The following is a 19,459-nucleotide window of genomic DNA, read 5'->3' as shown; positions in this document are numbered from 1 at the left end:
TTTAATGTTTTATTTATTTTTGAGAGAGAGAGACAGCATAAGCAGGGGAGGGTCAGAGAGAGAGGGAGACACAGAATCTGAAGATAGGCTCCAGACTCTGAGCTAGCTGTCAGCACAGAGCCTGACACGGGGTTCGAACCCATGAACTGTGAGATCATGACCTGAGCTGAAGCTGGACGCTCAACCCACTGAGCCACCCAGGTGCCCCTTGATCTTGGGATCTTGAGTTCAAGCCCCATGTTAATTGTAGAGTTTACTTAAAAAAAAAAAAAAAAGACAAAATATATCCAAAATCTGAAAACACTTTTCCCCACTTCCACTGTTACCACCCTGAGCCAACCCACAGGCTCACCTGGCCTCCTGAACTGACTCCTTCCTATGGCATCGGTACCCCCAAAGTGTTCTCAGCACAGCAACTAGAATAAAACCATTAAGATTTACATTAGAAACGTGCTACTTCTCTGCTTGGATCCCTCCAGAATGGCTTCAAGGCCCCATGTGACCAGCCCACCCCCCACCTCACCCTGTCAGCTGTTCACCTGGATCATTCTGCATGGCGGGCCACTGCATTCTTCCCCAAATGCTCCAAGACAGTGTTGCCGTTGAGCCCCTCCACTGCTGTTCTCTCACCAGAACCTTCTTCCCCCTGATGGCCACATGGCTTGCTGCCCCACTCCCTCAGGTCTCTGCTCAAACTTCACCTTATTGGAGAGTCCTGCCCTGACCTCCCATATAAAAAGAGCAGCACTCACACCCCTGTACTCCAGCCCCTCTACCTGCTTTATTGTTCTCCACAGGACATATCACCATGTGACATCCTGTATATTGATTTGTCTATGTGTCTATTGGTTTCCCGCCCCCAACCAGAATATGAGCCACACAGGGGAAGAAACTCCTTTCACTCCCATATGTCAGCTTCCAGAACAGTGCCTGGCACAGAGTTGGCCCTTGTTAAAAGTTTTTGGAATGAACAAAAAGCTTGGCCCACATGCCATCTCCTCCATGAAGCCTGCCTGCCCTTCCTCCCCAGTCAAAACTCATCCCTGCCTCCACTGTGCCCCGTGGCACTGGCTTCCCCCTTACAGCTTCCATTACACACTCTTGCTTGTTCTTGCATTAGGTGTTCACAGATCTGATTCCCCCACTGGACTCCTACCCCAGGGAGCCAGGCTGAATCAAAAGGGCCCAGCATTGGGGTGAGGGGGAGCAGGGGAAAGCTGACAGAAACAGACCCAAACCTGAATTGAACAAAACCCAGGGGCCTTGGCAGGGACACAGAGCCAAGAGGCCTCCAGCAATGGCTATGCCTCTGGTCCTCCTTGAGAGCCCTCAGCAGCAGCTCCTCCTCCCTCTGCGGAGAACGGACAGAGTCAAGAGGGCTGTGAAGGTTGCCGAAGCCCATGGGACAGGCAGAGAGACTGGAGGCAGGCCTCCTGGTCTCCCTGGCAGGCTTGTGGTTTGTTTCATTCTTTAAGTTTATGTATTTATTATTGAAAAAGAGAGAGTGAGAGAGAACACAAGCTGGGGAGGGGCAGAGAGAGAGAGAGAGGGAGACACAGAATCTGAAACAGGCTCCAGGCTCTGAGCTGTCAGCACAGAGCCTGACGCAGGTCCGGAACCCAGTGAGATCATGATCTGGGCCAAAGTCAAACACTTAACTGACTGAGCCTCCCAGGCGCCTGGGCAGGCCTGTTGGGCGCCTGGGGCAGGCCGGTTTAGACCACGTGCACGCACTGCCCCTCTCCTAGGCATGGGGAAGTGCCCCCCTCCCCCCAATGCCAGGCATTCAGGAAACTCACTCTCCAGTGACTTTTTAGCTGTCTCATTATCTTCTTCAGTTTCCTCAGTTTTGAGAAAGCGTAAAACGTTGAGCTTCTTTGTGTTCCAGCAGAGCTCTGTGTCCTTCCAGGCCCCTCAGCCCTCAGACAGCATTTCTGGGTTTGGTTGCACAAAGAGTGTGGGTCTGATGCAAAGCCTGGGCAAGCTGTGCCCTGGGGGATACTAGAAGAGGTGCCCAAAGGACCTCCTGCCCAGAGGCCTCACCACCTGGGCTTGCCCATCGGGTCCCCAGAGGAGGCTGGGGCCCGGGCTAGCTGGGAGAGCTGCTTGAGAGCCCCGGATGGGAAGTGCCGGAGGGAGGAGGGAAGAAAATCTCCATTGTGCGCTCTCCTCTCGTGCCTGAGGGAGGGGGGAGGGGAAGGGGTTGTGTCTCAGGCCTCACAGGGCCTCCCATGGGCCTGGAAGTTCAGACTGAGAAGCCACACTCCATTCAGTGCGTCTGGGACTGAAAGGTGTGCCTGTGACTTCCTCACTGGGGTGGCTGTTGCTGTGTCCCAGCCCTGCCCCCCTCTGGGCAACTGCAGGGAATCACCCAGGCAGGCTGCTCCCCACCTCCTTCCTCACGCTGCACAGTGGTTTTTCTAAGTCCCTGAGGACCAATTAGGGAACTTTCTTTCCTTTTTGGTGAGGTGACAGTGGGTAGTTCTGGGCCCCATAACAGCTGAATGAGAATCTGGGCAGGGATGGGGTGGGGAGGGGGGTGGTGTGCAGGCAGAGAGGAAAAAGTTAGAATCTTCCTGTTGAACCAGCAACCTCCCCCACCCAGATCACTCTGAGGCTGTGGCCCAAGGGGCACATCCCAGCTTTCTGACAATGCGTGAGAACCCCATAGCAGAGAGTTTGAATCCCACATCGGGCTGGGGGGGGGGGGCATCAACTTGTAAATCCTGTGATCTTTCTGGGCTGAGCAGCTCTTTCAAGGAGGAGGGGCACCTGGTTTCACTGAGGGGGAAGCTGAGAGTTGGGGAGTGAGTTCCTGCTTCTTGCCTCTGGCAACAGAAGAAAGGATGGGTCGCCTGGGTGGCTTAGTTGGTTAAGCGGTTAAGCGGTTAAGTGGGACATGATCTCCCAGTCTGTGAGTTTAAGCCCCGCATTGGGCTCTGTGCCGACAGCTCAGAGCCTGAAGCCTGTTTCAGATTCGGTGTCTTCCAGTCTCTGCCCCTCTCCCTCTCACACTCTGTCTCCCTCTCAAAAATAAGTAAAACATTAAAAAAAGTAAAAAAAAAAAAAAAAAAAAAAGGAAGCTGTAGGGGCCCATTATATGGGACAGTGACTTCCGGCAAGGTGGGGGACTAGGAGGTGGGACAGATGGGACCCCTGGCTGGGGTCTGTCCTTTTCCCTACTCTTCTGCATCTGGTGCATGATGCTCCCCATGGAACCCCGAACCCAGTCATAAATCCAGGGTTGGGATTCGGAGTCAGGATTTCAAAGGGTTCTTCAGGACTCTCCAGGTTAGGGTCTCTTACCCTGAGGTGTGTGGGGTTCTCTGATCCTCTGCCCTCATCAGTAAAATATCGCCCATGTAATAAGTTTGGCCCAAGTCTGAGTCTCAGAAAGGCTAAAGCCAGTGATCCAAGAGGTTCTGGTGACCAGACCCTAAGTTGTGCGTCTGGGTCACTGAAAATACCCTAACATGTCATTTTCGTCAGCAGAGGCCCTCTGAGGCGCTGGGTCTACCCCAAAATAGTTCAGGCCCACTCATGTCATCCTCCCCCCTCATTCTGGTTTTGGGGAGCATTCTAGCAGTTAAGGTGTATACTGCAGGATCCGGCTGCGGGGATGAATCTGTGCCCCGCCAGTCGCCTTGGTGTGATCCTGAGCAGACCCCTTCCCTCCTTTCCAGGCTTCAGTGTCCCTGTCTATTAAATGGGGGATTAATAGTAGCTGCTTCCGGGTGGCTTGGAGGCTGACAGGAGATGACTGATGGGAGGCGCTTAGCTGAGCTCAGGCTGCCCTGAGGTGAGCTTGGGGGAAGTATGGGCCTGTGAGCTCCAGAGCGACATGAAACTCAAGACTCGCGGTGGGGAAAACAATCTGGCAATAGTTAACCAGCACGTGCAGACCCCCAGCCAGTGCTTGCGCCAGCTCCTCCACTCAGGGGCCCTGGGTCCAGACCCCAGGCCCTGGGCAGTTGGGATTTGGTGCTGTGACACAGCCTCACCCATATCCTTGGGTCCAGGTGACCTGCTGACTAGAGCACCCTGCTGGGTCATGTGTGTGGGGGCAGCAGGGGGAGGGAGGGACTTGAGAAGCAGATGGGTGAGCACGGGAGTGGAGAGCAGGGGCAGAGGTGGTTGCGACTTGGGCCCCATAAGCCCCTACTGGGCTTCACAGGGTGCGCAGCCAGGCATGGGGCCCGCTGAGCTGACGGAACACCGTCTGTCCCAGGTCGCTTTAACACCTGCATGCTCGCCTCCCCCGCCCCCTGCCCCAGCCTTTCCTGGGCACTCAGCCACCAGCATTTTCTGAGTGCCAGTTCTGTGCTATACTAGTGCGAGGGGGGAGGGGTTCCCAGGGGGTCCAGAGGAGCCCCAAGGAGCAAGCTGGGTCACCAGCCAAGTCTGGCTCCCCCACGAATGACACTGATTAGACACCGGATAGAAATGGAGGCCCCTGCCACTGAGGGGCTCGGCTCCTGCCATCCCGAGGGGTGGGGAGAAGGAGTGTTCTAGATGGAACAGAGGAAGGTGGCTTTCTGCTGGGGTCATCAGGGTGGGTTTGAGCAGAGTCCTGAAGGATACTTAGATTCTAGTGAGAAGAGAAGGCCTGGAGGGTACTGGAGGCCAGGGACCTTCAGGAGCTGGGGCAGGATGGCAGCCTGAATATTTAATGAGTTATTTCAGGCATTTAAAAGAAGATGGATAACAGAACAACTCCACCCCCACCGCCCAGCTTAAGGAACAAAATATTACTGACACTGTGCAGTCCCCGAGGCCACCTCCGCAGCCTGCTTCCTTCCTGCCCCCGAGGGGAGCCTGCTGACCTGCCCGTTGACCACACCCTCAGCTGCCTTGATTCTCCGACTACATACATCTGTTCCCCCAAACAACACAGATATGGTTTTGCGGGCTTTGACATTTTTAATAACTATTGTCAGATTGTCTGTGTTCCCTACAGTAAGTCTGTTAGTTTGATGTGTGTGTGAGCTCTGTGTGTTGAGGCCCGGTGTTCTAGATGACTGTGGCTGTCAGACACCCTCCTGTCACCCGCGGGAAGCCAGTGAAGGCTTTTGAGCAGGAGCAAGGACTCATGCGAAGGTGGAAGGTGGCGTTTTAGGAACTTGACATTTTCCAGCGGTTTGCGGTTCAGTTCGGAGGCAGAGAGCTGAGGAAAGGAGGCTTTCGTAAGGGCCTCGTGCAGAGCTTTTGGGGTCTGATTCCTGGGGCAGCCATGTGGGGGGATGCAAAACTGAGAGGGTGGTTTTGCTGGCATATGCCAGGGAGGGGGTGAAATGGGGGCTCAAGGTGTGTCACTGGGAGGATGTCCAGGCCTTTCCCAGAGAGCGTAGCCATAGCGGGAGGGGTTGATGAGCCTGGTTTTGGACCCTGGTGATCATGACACCCAGCCGGCACAGGGGACAGATGAACAAAAAGCCACAGCTCTGGGACTGGAAAGAGTCATGTGGAGGTCACAGTCAGGGAAAGAGCAGACCTGGGGACAGGATCCCAGCAGTCATTAGGTCCTTGCCCCACCCCAGGCCAGCCTTTCCCTGCTCTGGACAGTGATCTAGACTTCAGGCCCATAAGGGCCACCTCGTCCCTGTTCACCACAGCCAAGCAGGGCACAGATTTCAGGCCTGGCATCTGTTCCCACCTTTCTCCATCTCCCCACCCCTCCACCCCGCTCCCTTAAATGGCTCCTCCAACCCTGCTGGCCAGCAAGACAAAAAAGGGAAGTCAGAGCCTGTGCCTCCCCGCTTTCAGAACCACCAACAATTAGGGCACCTGAGTGGCTCAATCCGTCAGCTCAGGTCATGATCTCACATTTCATGGGTTCGAGCCCTGCCTTGGGCTCTGTGCTGACAGTGCAGCTTGGGATCCTGTCTCTCTCTCTCTCTCTCTGCCCCTCCCCGCACTTGCTCGCTCACTCTCAAAATAAATAAATAAGCATTAAAAAAAAAACCACCAGCGATTTCCCGCTCCCACTCCACTGCCGGACTACGCCACTGACCCCCCCCACCCCCACCCCGCACTCTCCATCCCTCTGGCCCTGCCTAGAGACTCTGAGGCCTCCTGCAACTCCCAGAACATGCCACACTCCTGCCTGCTTCAGGGCCTTCGTGCTGCAACCCCCCAGACAGTCTGCACTCCCTCTCTGATCTCCGTTCCAAGCTCAGATGTGACCCTCAGAGAAAAGACAGGCCTTCCCTGAGCACCCTGTCTCCAGGGAGATGTCTCCCCTCTGCTGCCCCCTTAACCAGCTGCAGTTTGCTGGAAATTGGTTTGTTTCCTGGTTTGGTGTCTGTTGGCCACTCCCCTCTCCGTGCTGGCAGGGACCTGCCTTGCTCGCTGTGCTCTCTGTACAATGCCCAGCACATGCAGGAAATACTTGCTGGAAAGAGCTAGCTCAGTGCTGCATACATCTGTTCCCCCAAACAACACAGATACAGGTTTGCGGGCTTTGACATTTTTAATAACTATTGTCAGATTGTCTGTGTTCCCTACAGTAAGTCTGTTAGTTTGATGTGTGTGTGAGCTCTGCGTGTGTTGAGGCCCAGTGTTCTAGATGACTGTGGCTGTCAGACACTCTCCTGTCACCCGCGGGAAGCCAGTGAAGGCTTTTGAGCAGGAGCAAGGACTCATGTGAAGGTGGAAGAGCCCGGAGCCTGTCTTCGGATTCTGTGTCTCCCTCTCTCTCTGACCCTTCCCTGCTCACGCTGTCTCTCCCTCTCAAAAATAAATAAAACATTTAAAAAAAATTTTTTTTAAAAAAGGAAAGAGTAAATGGAAGAAAGTGGTGGCCTTGTTCACAGCAGCCTCCCAGGGCCCAGTCCCTCCCTTTGTGGATCTTGACCTTCGTTGGGCAATCAAGCATATATAATAAGCATTCGATAAGGAAGACAGGGAACATTTAACCGTCCCTCCCAATGTGGACAGCCACGTTCTCATAGCTGTGAGGGTGCCCGGCTGAATTCGGGAAGGAAGCGACAGTTGCTAACCTTTCCCCACCCCGCTCCCCAGGCCCTCGACTGACTGTTAACATGTGTTATCTTGTTTTGGGTCACTGAATTTTCACACCATCCTGCAGGAGTAAATAAGTCATGGTATCCCCACTTTATAGATGAGGAGCCTAATCTTTTATTTTTTAATTTTTTAATGTTTTATTTATTTTTGAGAGAGACAGTGTGAGCAGAGGAGGGTCAGAGAGAGAGGGAGACACAGAATCTGAAGACAGGCTTCAGGCTGGCTGTCAGCACAGAGCCCGACTTGGGGCTCGAACCCATGAACCATGAGATCATGACCTGAGCCGAGGTCGGATGCTTAACTGACTGAGCCACCCAGTCACCCCGAGGAGCCTAATCTAAGAGACCCATAACTTGCCCAAGGACACTGGAACCCAGAGCTTTCTGTTGCCAGGGCCCCTGTGCTTTCCATCAGCCTAAGTAGAAAGGAGTGAAGTCGGGAACAGGAGTCCAGGCACAGGTGCGAGGTGGTGTCAGGACACAGAGGAAAGGGTGATCTTATTTCCTGATTTATTATTTTTTAAGTTTTCATTTTGAAATCATTTCAGACTTGCAAAACCAGGACACGGGACTCCTACACACCTGTCACCCTGCCCCCCTGAACCTTACATCCTCCACAACCACAGACAATTAGCAAGACCAAGAAATTCACATCCACATAAACCCTTTAACTACTTTCCGGACCTTCCTGAAATCTTTCCAGTTGTTCCACTAACATTCTTTTTCTGGTCTCGAATCCAATCCCGGATATTTACGTTGTCCCAACCAACCCCCTCTCGTTGGGCACAGAGAACCGCAGCCCCTGCCAGCTGGCTCCCTTCCTCCCTCTGGGGACCTCTTCGCTTCTCATCTGTCCCATTGCAGGTGAGCTGTCCCCAGATTCTGGCACAGCATGCCCCTTACTTCTTGGAAATGCTACCCTCCAGAGAGGCCTTCCTTAATGTTATCATTCTCTGTTCTTTTGCCCAGTTTTATTTTGTCCCTTTGACTTGACGATGTCTTTATGATCCTGTCTGTCGCACTAGAACATTAGCTGCCAGAGGGCAGTGATTCACTCTGTGAATCAAGGCTAAGAGCGAGGCCTTGCTGAATATGGTTGAATGGAGAAACGTGTGAAGAGGCTGGTGCTGATTTGAAAGTAAAACAGAGGCGGGGGGGGGGGGGCTATTAAAACTGCACATCCAGACACACAAAGCGTGACCGGACCCTTCTGTGCTGTATCCAAACCCCAACCCACACACGTGCATTGGCACCCAGAGCAGGATGGCAATGATTAAACTCTAGCAAAATCATGGAAACCGGCTTTTGACCAACATTTATGCGAATCAGCCAGCTCTTCCCAAAGGGGGGGCCTGAAGAACGGCTGCCCCTGCTCCCGACCCCACCCCCACCCCCACCAATCTCTGTGGAGATTTAGGGTGCGTTACCGACCCCCGACCCTGTACCTTGACCTCTCTGTCCTGGTCTGAATCAGCCAGTCTTCTGACTTGCTGTATAACCCTAAACATTGCCACAGGAGGCTTTTGGAAACCCAGCACGTCACCACCCCACCCTACTCTCATTTTCCCTTCTGAGAGGCCAGGGTCTAAGACAGCTCTGGGTGACCTGCCCTGAGCCAGCTGGGCTGCTCACATTATTTGCAGGGCCTGATGTACAATGGATTTGGACCCTCTTGTTCAAAGAGCAGGAAAAAGATTCTAAAATAGAAGCTTTTCCTTTCTTCTACACTTTCTTTTTTGACTTGTCCTCATATTCTTAACTTGCTACTTAATGTCATACTGAGTAAAGAAAAGTTAACAATCTGAATCATTAACATGAATTTTGTCTTTCGCCTTTCGCCTTAATATTGTATAATTCCAGTTTTACATGCAAATATGAGGACATTTAAGTCACACAAGGAATCACTGAAACTTCACATTTTTTTTTAATGTTTAATTTATTTTTGAGATAGAGAGAGACAGCATGAACAGGGAAGGGTCAGAGAAAGAGGGAGACACAGAATCTAAGAACGGGCTCCAGGCTCTGAGCTAGCTGTCAGCACAGAACCTGATGTGGGGCTTGAACTGTGAAATCATGACCTGAGCTGAAGCTGGACGCTCAACTGACTGAGCCACCCAGCCTCCCTCATAATTCACATTTCTTAGTGTGTACACAGATATGTATTTTGTTCTTACCTGAGCAGTGGAAACGCCGCACAAAACAAACTTACTGTCTCTATTTCCCCTTTGATATATGCACATTCTACCAGCTCTGTCTGCCTTCAGCTCACTAATAAGTGAGGGAGGACCGAAAAGATGGGACCCATAGGTGACCCTCTTTCCTTTTCCTTCTGTAGCATCTCTTACAACGTAAATGATCAGATCATACAGGGAAATAACAGAGTGAGAATGGATAGAGCAGGGTTTCTTGGTCATTTGCGTTTCTTAGAACGCCACTACCTTCCTTCTGCGTTTGAAGCAAATTCTGGTTTGGGCCAAAGGCATGGCCTCTCGTGCCAGCCAGTGTGTCCCCTTCATCACAGATGCGTACTCACCTGGTAACCTCTTGGAGTCTTGAATGCCCACCATGGAGGCTGGCGGGCACCCCACACCGGTATGGGCGGGGGCAGCAGGGACAGAGCACACCTGTGCTGTGTGATCGCCTCCGCCCACGCCTATTCCGTTGTCAGGCTTCACTTACGGGACACACGTTCTAAGATAAAATCCTTAAGAATTTCAAGATGGTGACAACGGAGCGCTAAACCGAGTGTGGGGCCCTGTGTGACTGCACAGGTCACATGTCTGTGAAGCTTGCGCTGCACGCCGGCCTCCTGTGTTTGGAGGACTCTGCCACTCACAAGCCCCCTCTGTTACTTGTGCTGCCTTTTCGCCTTTTCCTTTCCTCTGTGTGGCCTGGAATCATGGTAGGAGGTGGGAGGTGGGAGGGAGTGTGGTAATACCGGCCAGCCTACCTCTCCCTGCTTCCTCCGCCAAACAGCCAGACGGGACTTTCTATAGTTAAATGAGAGCGCACGCTGCTGTCTGCTGCCTCTGGGCCTTGCCTATTGTTTGCTCTACCCCAGCGGTTCTCAAAGTTTGGTTCCTGGACCAGCAGCAACAAGCATCACCTGGAGCTGGTTAGAAACGCAAATTCCTAGGCCCCGCCCCAGATCTGCTGAGCCCCAAAGACTGGGGATGGGGCCACGAATCTGGTTTTAACAGCTCCCAGGCATGATTGTGATGCACCACTGCTCTTTGGAAATCTTTTTTACACCTCATGTCAGCTTCCTAACTCGCACACACTTCTTCTGGAATAACCCCCTGCCCCCCCTACCTCCCCACCCCTCCCCAGGTCCCGTCTGTGAATCCTTCAGCTCACATTTCCCGGGAGGGGCCTGGGGCTCAGGCTGTGTCTGTCTCATTGCCCATGTATGAGCAGGGCAAACCGTAAGCGCACGATAAGGGATGGTAGCGGTGCTCGGACTTGGCCGGTGGGGGAGTGGAGATATGGGAGCTGGGCGCCTTGGAGGGCCCCACGTGCAGGGGCGGGGCTGAGCACGGACATCATCCCTCCCCCCGCAGGTACAGCCTGTACACCCGCACCTGGCTCGGGTACCTCTTCTACCGCCAGCAGCTGCGCAGGGCTCGGAATCGCTACCCCAAAGGCCACTCCAGAACCCAGCCCCGTCTCTTCAACGGTGAGCTCTGGCTGCCCCGGGGCCACCATCGTCCCAGGCTGTGTCCACCCACCTTCCCACCTTCCCTGCCTCCTCCGCGCATCATACACCTCCCCACCCCCCGCTGGCCGCTGGGCTCCCTGCCTGGCACCCCGCCCACAGCCCCGTCTCTGTCCCCCAGGAGTGAAGGTGCTTCCCATCCCCGTCCTCTCAGACAACTACAGCTACCTCATCATCGACACCCAGGCCCGGCTGGCTGTGGTTGTGGACCCCTCAGACCCTCAGGCTGTACAGGTGAGGGGAGGACCGGGGTGGGGGGGCAGGGGTACTTGGTGACTTGGTGTCACTAGAGAGGGGCTGACCCTGATCCCTCTGCCAGTGGAATGTGTCCCCTTGCACATGCCCTCACACAGAGACCCCCACAACCACAGGGGGTGGAGGGGCCAGTGTCCAAGGCATGGCTGGGGGTGTGGGGAGGCCAGCCGTTGGGGATCCAAGCCAGAGGGAAAGGGATGCTGATGCAGGACCTCCATCTGAGGTTCCTTCTGTCTCTCACTCTCTGTGGCCCCTTTCTGACCCTCTTTCTTCTCTCCTCATCTGTGTCTGTTAGTGTCTGGATCTCTCCTTCTTTCCTTCCCATTTCCGGTTTTTCTGTGTGTGCCTGTATCTGTGTGTTCACCTGGCTTGAGTCTCCACCTCCCCACCCTCCCCCACGCCCTTGCTCAGTCTCAGCCCCGCTTCTCCCCAGCTCTCTCCTCCCTACCCCCTCATTCTCCAGCTCCGTCCCCTCCCTGTCCCTCTCTGCACTCTGCTCCTTAGTCTCAGTCCCTCCTCTCTCTCCCCCAGGCTTCCATTGAAAAGGAGGGCGTTAATTTGGTTGCCATCCTCTGCACCCACAAACACTGGTAAGGGGCTGAGGTGGGGTCTGGGTACGGATGACCTTCCCTGGTTGACCCTGGCCCCAGCGGGCTTGTTGGGACTGGGCCCAGTGGGGACAGGCTGGGCTGGGGACAGGGAGTCAGGGCACCCGCTTTCTTCCTAAAGCCACCAGGGAACCGGCAGAGGAGGAGGGAAGGAGTGGGTCTCCCACCCTGCTCTTATCAGACTCCTGAAGCCCTAGAGGAGGGCAGGGCAGGCATTTATCTCTCATTCCGTGGGCACACAGTAGATGCCTGTGGGCAAACCTTGTGAGTTCTTTCCTCAAGGAGATTACAGTCCAGTGGGGGAGACAGCTCTGCATGACAGTGTACAAGGATGACAAACATCTAGGTGGCAGTTGGCACAAGGTGCAGGAGGTGGGGGGCACTTGGTGAAGTGTGACCAGGTCCACTTGGAGGGACTAGAGGCTGATGGCCCTGGAGCTGAGAGAGTCCATAAAGATCGGTGGCCATTGGCTGGGCGATGGAAGGGAGGGGTGGCAAGTCGTGGGGATGACCTTCCGAGCAGGGGAGCAGGTAGAGCGAAGGCCTAGAGGAGTTTCATGGACAGCGTGGCTCAGTTCAGAAGCCCAGGGCTCAGGGCTCAAAACCTGGGCATCTGGAATGAGGAAGGCAAGGAGGCCCAGTACCATTGCCCCTCAGAGTCCCTGCCTGTCTCTGCCATCCCACAGGGACCACAGTGGAGGGAATCGTGACCTCAGCCGGCGGCACCAGGACTGTCGGGTGTATGGGAGCCCTCAGGACGGCATCCCCTACCTCACCCAGTAAGTCCCTGACCCCAGGGTGGGTGGCCCTTCCGTGGACCCTTTCCCTCACCCCATCCTTCAGTGGAGGATCAAAGGACCGCCAGCAGTTGCATCCTTGCTGATGCCCTTCCTGACCTTTAGAGGGCAGATCACAGCCCATCTGAAGACTGGCACTGCCCACCCCCCAACTCATCCAGCCATGGTCCCCAAAAGAGGAAGAGGTGAAGATTTGGATCTGAAGCCCTGGGCATCACGGATGCCTTCCCTCTCTGGTGTGGAAGCTCCTTGGGCTTAGGGTGGGGCAAGGACCAGCATATCCCAAGCTCTAGTACCTTCTCTCCTCTATTGCCTTGCTTCTCAGCCCCCTGTGTCATCAAGATGTAGTTAGCGTGGGACGGCTCCAGATCCGGGCTCTGGCCACCCCTGGCCACACGCAAGGCCATCTGGTCTACCTGCTGGATGGGGAGCCCTACAAGGGTCCCTCCTGCCTCTTCTCAGGGGACCTGCTCTTCCTCTCTGGCTGTGGTGAGTTCCCCCAAAAGGCAAGCAGGAGGAGGTGGGCAGAAAAGAGAGGGAGAGGTCAGGGCAGGGACCCAAGGATAGCCACAGTTCCATGCAGTGCATTAAAACTTTGGTTTCAGCACAGATATTCCCTTGACAGTTACTCCCATCTATGTTAGCCCCCCCTCTTTTTTTAAATGCTTTTACAACCTCCCACAGGGCATGGACAGACTGAAGCAACAGCGGTAACTGAGGACAGACTCACAGGGTGTTTGTTTCCACTGTGGAGCCTAGTTCTCTGATACAGTCACTGGAGAGGCTGGGTTACAAAAAGTGGAGAACCTCCGAATGAGAGGGTGACCCGCGGGTTGGGAAGGATCACAGTCCCAGGCTGCATAGAGTCTCAAAGGGTGGCACCGGCAAAGAAAGAAGCGCTCTGTAAGAAAGAGCAGCCCCACACCAGCTGTGCTTGGGGCCCTTAGAACTCAGCCTGTAGGTCCTGTACCCCCTCTCCACCCACACATCAGTGTATGCAACAGAGGCCTTCAAACAGGCTTGGTTGGGGAGTATGTGGGCTCAGTATCCAGTTAGGGGAGGAGGGCATAGAGGCCTGGGGGAGTGTGTATGGAAGGGGCAAGGTTAGGGCTGCTGGCCGGTCTGAGCTCTGCAAGCTGGTCCCCAACCCTCTCCATGGTCCTTATGCCAAGCTGTGTTCTTGTATCTTGTAATGCACCCGCCGACCCTCCCCAGGACGGACCTTTGAGGGCACCGCAGAGACCATGCTGAGCTCCCTGGACACAGTGCTGGGGCTGGGGGATGACACTCTGCTGTGGCCCGGTGAGGTGCCCCGCTCACTCCTCCCTCACTCCCCTAGGGTCCCAGGCCACCCAGCTTAGGGCCCAGGGGTGACGCAACTCCCCCTCTGATGGCTCCTGGGAGCCAAGTCTAGCAATGAGCAGAGGCCCCTTCATTTCGGAGCCCTGGCTCTGAATGCCTCTGCCTCTCACCCTAACTGCCCCTGACAGCCAGCCCTGCAGACCCCAGTGCAACCCAAAGGGACGGTGATATTTGATAGCCACCTGGAACAGCAAATAGCTTTTGCTTATCAGAGAAGTCAGTAAATCTACTCTGCACACATCCAGATCTATACTTGCATGTCTGTCCATCCCCATGCATGGACATTGAATGTCCATTCATCCATCTATACAGACCCCGCATGTCCCTACACACACACACACACACACACACACACACACACGATAATCCATAGTTTCTAAAATGCATTCCTAATATGTCAGATGACCCTTAAAACATATATTTATCCATCCATTTAGTTGACAAGTACTTTACTGAACACCTAACATGTACCAGGCTCTGTGCTAAGCACCAGGGACACATCTGTGTTCTAGTAGCATTATTGTATGTTTTCTCCACCTGACAAATGAGAAAATCCTGGCTCAGAGAGATGCCATGACTTGGCTGAGGTTGCACAGCTGGGCAGGGGCAGAGTCAGGGCTAGGATGCAGGTCTCCTGGCTCCAGGTCCGGCGGTTTCCGCCCACTCCCCCCAACTACTTCTGTCCCTTCACTCATGGCTGAGCGGTGCCCACATTTAGAAAAGCAGCTCCGTGTGGTGGGGCTTTCCTGGAAGGACCACCCCTCACCCTGGTTGTCAGGTACCCAGAGGCCTGGGTGTGGGGAGGGCCTTCTCTGATCCCACCACCAATCTCTCTGTGTCTTGCTCGGGGCCCCCATGGTGGTCCTTAGGTCACGAGTATGCGGAAGAGAACCTGGGCTTTGCAGGTGTGGTGGAGCCTGAGAACCTGGCCCGGGAGAGGAAGATGCAGTGGGTGCAGAGGCAGCGGATGGAGCGCAAGAGCACGGTGCGGGCTTGGGGCCAGGAGGGGCCCCTCTCTGCTCTGCTGCGGCCTGCAGGCCCCCCCGCCCTCCCCCCGTCCCCCAGAGCTCTGAGCGGGTTCAGTATACAGGCCTTTCAAGCAAGGCCTCAGGGACCCTGAGACGGGGCAGGGGTGGGGAGGCTTCCCGGACTGGGTCCGTTTTCCAGATTCTCTCTGCCAAACCTGGGGTTTCTCGTCCCACAGTGCCCATCCACCCTGGGAGAAGAGCGCTCCTACAACCCGTTCCTGAGGACCCACTGCCTGGTGCTGCAGGAGGCCCTGGGGCCAGGTCCGGGCCCCACCGGGGATGATGGCTACTCCCGGGCTGAGCTCCTGGAGAAGCTGCGCCGGCTGAAGGACCTGCACAAGAGCAAGTGACCGCCCCCCCGCCCCAGCCCAGCCCACCCCCCACGGCGGGGAGGTCACCCGCGCCCCACCAACCCTCCCATTGCTACCACCACCACCTCCATCTGCGCCCATGGTGGACATCAGTCCCCAGCCCACTGTCAGGGGAGGAGAGCTGAGGTGACAAGGACATGTGACCAAGAAGGAGGAGGATGGTGGAAGTCTTGGAGACCCCGTGGGATGAGGCTGAGTCGTCCAGGGGGACACAAAAGGCGAAGTCTTGGGACGTCTCCAGCCCCCGCCGCCCGGAGGGTGCCTCCTCCCTTGACCTGTTCCTGCCCTGGAAGTGAAGGGTCCTCTAACCTCCATCTCCCATCCAGGGTTGGGAAAGACAGTCCCCCACAGTGGCCTGAGGTGTGGTGCCTTGGAAAAGCGGTCACTCAGAAGTGGGCTCTGGGGTCCTGAGACACTGGCCTTCCTCCCCAAGCCTTCCCCTCCTCCGCCCCTCCCTCCAAAAAGGCATTTTTCAAACAGCCATTTTTGGGAAAGATGAAAGGGCTGGAAGTCTGGCTGTCTGGACCATCTCGGCCTCAGTGAGGGAGGGCCCTGCTTGCCACGGAGACTGGAAACTGGGACCACAGGCTGAGGAGAGGCCGGAAGCTGGGATTGCAGCCCCACTGGCTCCTTGTGCAGCAGGCCTCCACCCCTGCCTGTGGCCCAAGGGACTCCTCTGTCCAGGAAAGAGAAAGCCATCCTCCGCCTCCGGCACGGCAGTTTTCTCCTGATGGCCCTTGTTCTTAGGAACTTCTGCCTTGCTCTGACTCCTGCATTATCCTCTCCGCTTTTAAAGACATTCACTCATCTGGCCCTCTGCGTTTGCCAAGAACATCCCCCACTCATTTCTCCTTTGATCCGTGGCCTCACCCTGGCTGGGGATGGGGGTCGGCGCACCAGAGCACAGAAATCAGAAGTCAGGGAGCAGACAGCTGTCAGCGGCTTCCAAGACCCCAGGCCTGGCCCCTTCCCCTCGGCTCAGCTTCTCCTCGGGTCTCTGGCCCAAGTCTCTGTGGGGCCATAGAGAGGAGCCATAAGGTCCTCAAGCGGGCATACCTCGGGTCAGCTAGGAGCCTTCTCTTCCTGTGTGCAAGCCTTCCCTCGGGCTCTGCTCGCCTCTAGTGAGACTCGGAGACGACCCCTCCCTTCACTGGGCCCCCAACATCCTGCCTCTGCCTTCCTCTCCGGCCACAGCCTCGGGTACCAACTCTAGCAATACCTCCTGAGTAGAGTTCCCTGTCCCCCAAGACATGCAGTTTCATGCCTCTGTGCCTTCGCTCATGCTGTTCTTCAGACTGGAATGCCTTTCCGCTGCTCCTCTGGCCTTGTCTGCCTGGCAAACACCCATTCATCTCTAACAATCCCCTCAAAGGCCCCCTCCTCCGGGAGACAACCCCCATACCCCTCGCCCTCCAGGCTACCTCTGCTCTTTGTAAATGCTTCTCTCGTGGCACTTATCACACTGTATTTTACTTGTTTACATGTTTGTCTCCCCTTCTAGACTGTGAACCTTTCAGGGCATGGACTGTATCTTAATGCATCTCTGTATTTCTGCGCCTAGCACGGTGCCTAGCACACAGTAGGCGCTCAATAAATCTTGAATGAATGAATGAATCATTTAATCGGGGCTTGGGCACTCAGTGAGATCATCTTTATTGCAGGTCCCATCTTCCCGTCTCCGTCACAAGGTCTGCTCACTTGGAGTTACTATGCTCCCAGTGTCTTGGCCGGAAACCGTGCTATAAATAGTGCTTCCGTGGCATGTGTGCACGTGGTCAGGGTTACAATGTGCTTCTCTTCATGTTTTTCAGAGCTTGGGAGGCACAGGTGCACCAGTGGCCACAGGGGAGAGGAATAGCACAGGGGGCAAGGCCTCGGCGCTGGCCTGCTTTGCCACATTCCAGCAGAGTCAGACTCCGGGTCAGCACCGCAGTCCGGCAACCATCTTGAGTTAAACTTTAACATCATGGCTGTGTTTTCACTGTATTTACCTTTGAGGTCAATATTTGTGACCAGGGACAACAGTTTTCTTATTTTTATTTCTTCTTTTTTTTCCCACAAAGTGACCACAGTATTCAACTCATGAAAGGAACAGAGTCCAGGTGGCACGGGGCCATGGCAGAACTCATAAAGGGGGCCCTGATATGGCTGAAGATTGGGAAGCACTGGCTTAGTCCACATTTCCTTGGGGCCAGACCAAGGCATCGTTTTCCCACCTCTGGCCACAATTCAGCCTCCCTCTTAGGTGCCCCTCGCCCCAAGCCAGGGACCGTGGCACTGGCCCCCTCTATCCTAGGTCAGGACTGCCCTTAGGGTGGGCATGGAGGAAGGGGCCATGGTCCTCACCTTCCTGAAGAAGGAAGTTCCCTGTGTTCTGTGGTTGTCTCTGGATCACTCCTGTCTTGAATGGGTACACCCCCAGGCCCAGGTCTCTTTGGGGATGCCCAGATTCAGGGGCACTTGGTGATGGTTCTCTGGGGCTGGTGAAGCATTTTTCTAGGGCCTTGGGTGACCCTGCCACTAAGGCATCATCCGGAATGATCGATAGCACGTGCTTTTCAAGGTGCTGGAACTGACCAGCAACACCCATGCCACCTGCCCTTTGCTTGCAAGAGAGCGGGCGTCACTGGCCTTAAGGACTTCGGCTCCATCCGCAGCTCTGTTGTTCAACATCCAAGTGACCTTGGGCAAATGTCACTTCCATGACCTCAGTTCCTTCACCTTCCATGAAGATGACAACCGTGAATGAGTCAGAAACCTATCAGGTGCAAGTGACATACTCAACACTTGGAGCTTAAAACCAAGAGCAAAATGTATCAGCCTGTGAAAATAAGAAGTGTGGGATTATGTCATGGTGACTTCAGGCATGGCTGGATCCAGAGACTCAAAGGGCAGTTTTATCATTCAGCTCAGTTTTCTTCTGCACTGGTATCCTTCTCTGCCAGGCTTTCTTCTTGCAATGGAAAGATGATCTCTGTAAGTGCTAGGTTTATAGGCCACTAGTTCAGCAAACTTAGCAGAACCTCCAGTAGTCCCAGAGATTGCATTTCATTGGTTCAGTGTGGGTCATGTGCTCAGGCGTGAACCAATCATAGGAGTTAGGGGAAAGGGCCCCTCTCACTGCCCATTAGGCCACATGACCACACTTGGAAGGGCAGTGTCAGACCCAACTGCAAGGTGCCCGCGTGGAAAATGTCCCCCAAAGTAATAGGGAGTCTGGTACCAGAAATGATGCAAGGCAGCAATATCATAAATCTTCACCAACAATTCCACTTAGTAGAGGCTATTTGGAGAGTCAGATGAGAAAAGGTATATGAAGTCACTTTGGAAAATGGTACATCAGATTCCTGGTACCATAATTAATTATATAGAAGAAATAGAGGTAGATATGTGGCCTCAGAGGTATTAATGTAATATTCAGTTTTTAAAATAACCAGCAAGTTGGGGCACCTTGTGGCTCAATCGATGAAGGTCTGACTTTTTGTTTCAGTTCAGGTCATGATCTCACAGTTTGTAGGTTCAAGCACCACATTGGGCTCCTTGTGGACCATGCAGAGCCTGCTTGGGATTCTCTCTCCCCCTTCTCTCTGTGTCTCTCCCCTGCTTGCTCTCTCTCTCTCTCTCTCTCCAAATAAATTTATAAACTTTTAAAAATACTGAAAAAAATATCATTTTCCCCTGAATCACAGGCCATCTGTCTCTAGGGGCAGGGAAGGAGAAAGGCAGGGGACACTGAATGGGCACACTTAGGCGTTCCAGGGAAGAATGGAGAGCAAGGAAGCTGTCGATATGAACAGGAAGAGCCTGGGCGTACCTGGGTGTATTGGGGGGGGGGCCTTAGTCCTCACGGCCCCTGCCGCAAATGGAGCCTTTGAAAGTGGGAGGACCCTAACCCCAACGGTCAATAAACCCTTGGCTATCACACTTACTGAGTTCCTAACTATAGGTAAAGCCCCACAAAAGATGTAGAGAAAGACATCTGTTTTAGGATTCTTCAGGGAAACACAGCCAATGAAAAATGAGATGATAGATGGTAGATGACCATTGATAGATGATAAATGGATCGATAGATCAATAGATAGATAGATGATAAAGTGGGACGGGGGGCAGAGAACTTGGAGAGGGACCAGTCTGGATAGGAATATAGGTTCTGCCTCTGGTTGACTGTGGGTGACGCCATACAGGTATTTCATGTCACAGAGCCTCATTCTCGAGCAGCTGGAGAACTAAATGAGATACACGGTGGTGGTCAGTGGACAGCCTCTCTCTCCTCTTACTATTTTAATAAACAGGGCCAGTCT

At 54.3% G+C, this 19,459-nt stretch overlaps 1 protein-coding gene across 3 annotated transcripts in view; it reads left to right on the top strand.

The window, feature by feature from the left end:
• PNKD (PNKD metallo-beta-lactamase domain containing) overlaps nt 1-17,039 on the top strand; it is a 61,221-nt gene extending 44,182 nt beyond the window's left edge. For 2 of the 3 annotated variants that reach the window (XM_029933849.1, XM_029933851.1), the window contains 8 exons: nt 10,583-10,698; nt 10,859-10,971; nt 11,524-11,582; nt 12,287-12,379; nt 12,723-12,886; nt 13,613-13,699; nt 14,629-14,744; nt 14,964-16,780. In XM_029933849.1, the coding sequence (XP_029789709.1) occupies nt 10,583-10,698; nt 10,859-10,971; nt 11,524-11,582; nt 12,287-12,379; nt 12,723-12,886; nt 13,613-13,699; nt 14,629-14,744; nt 14,964-15,137 (922 nt within the window). In that variant the 3' untranslated portion in view covers nt 15,138-16,780. Of the gene's footprint in view, nt 1-10,582; nt 10,699-10,858; nt 10,972-11,523; nt 11,583-12,286; nt 12,380-12,722; nt 12,887-13,612; nt 13,700-14,628; nt 14,745-14,963; nt 16,781-16,969 lie in introns of those variants that run through there. The other variant, XM_029933850.1, reaches the window with a different exon arrangement.
• The last annotated feature ends 2,420 nt before the right edge of the window (nt 17,040-19,459 follow it).

The sequence above is a fragment of the Suricata suricatta genome, chromosome 3 (genome assembly GCF_006229205.1).
Source record: "Suricata suricatta isolate VVHF042 chromosome 3, meerkat_22Aug2017_6uvM2_HiC, whole genome shotgun sequence".
NCBI lineage: Eukaryota > Metazoa > Chordata > Mammalia > Carnivora > Herpestidae > Suricata > Suricata suricatta.
This window is presented reverse-complemented; position numbering and strand designations above follow the sequence as displayed.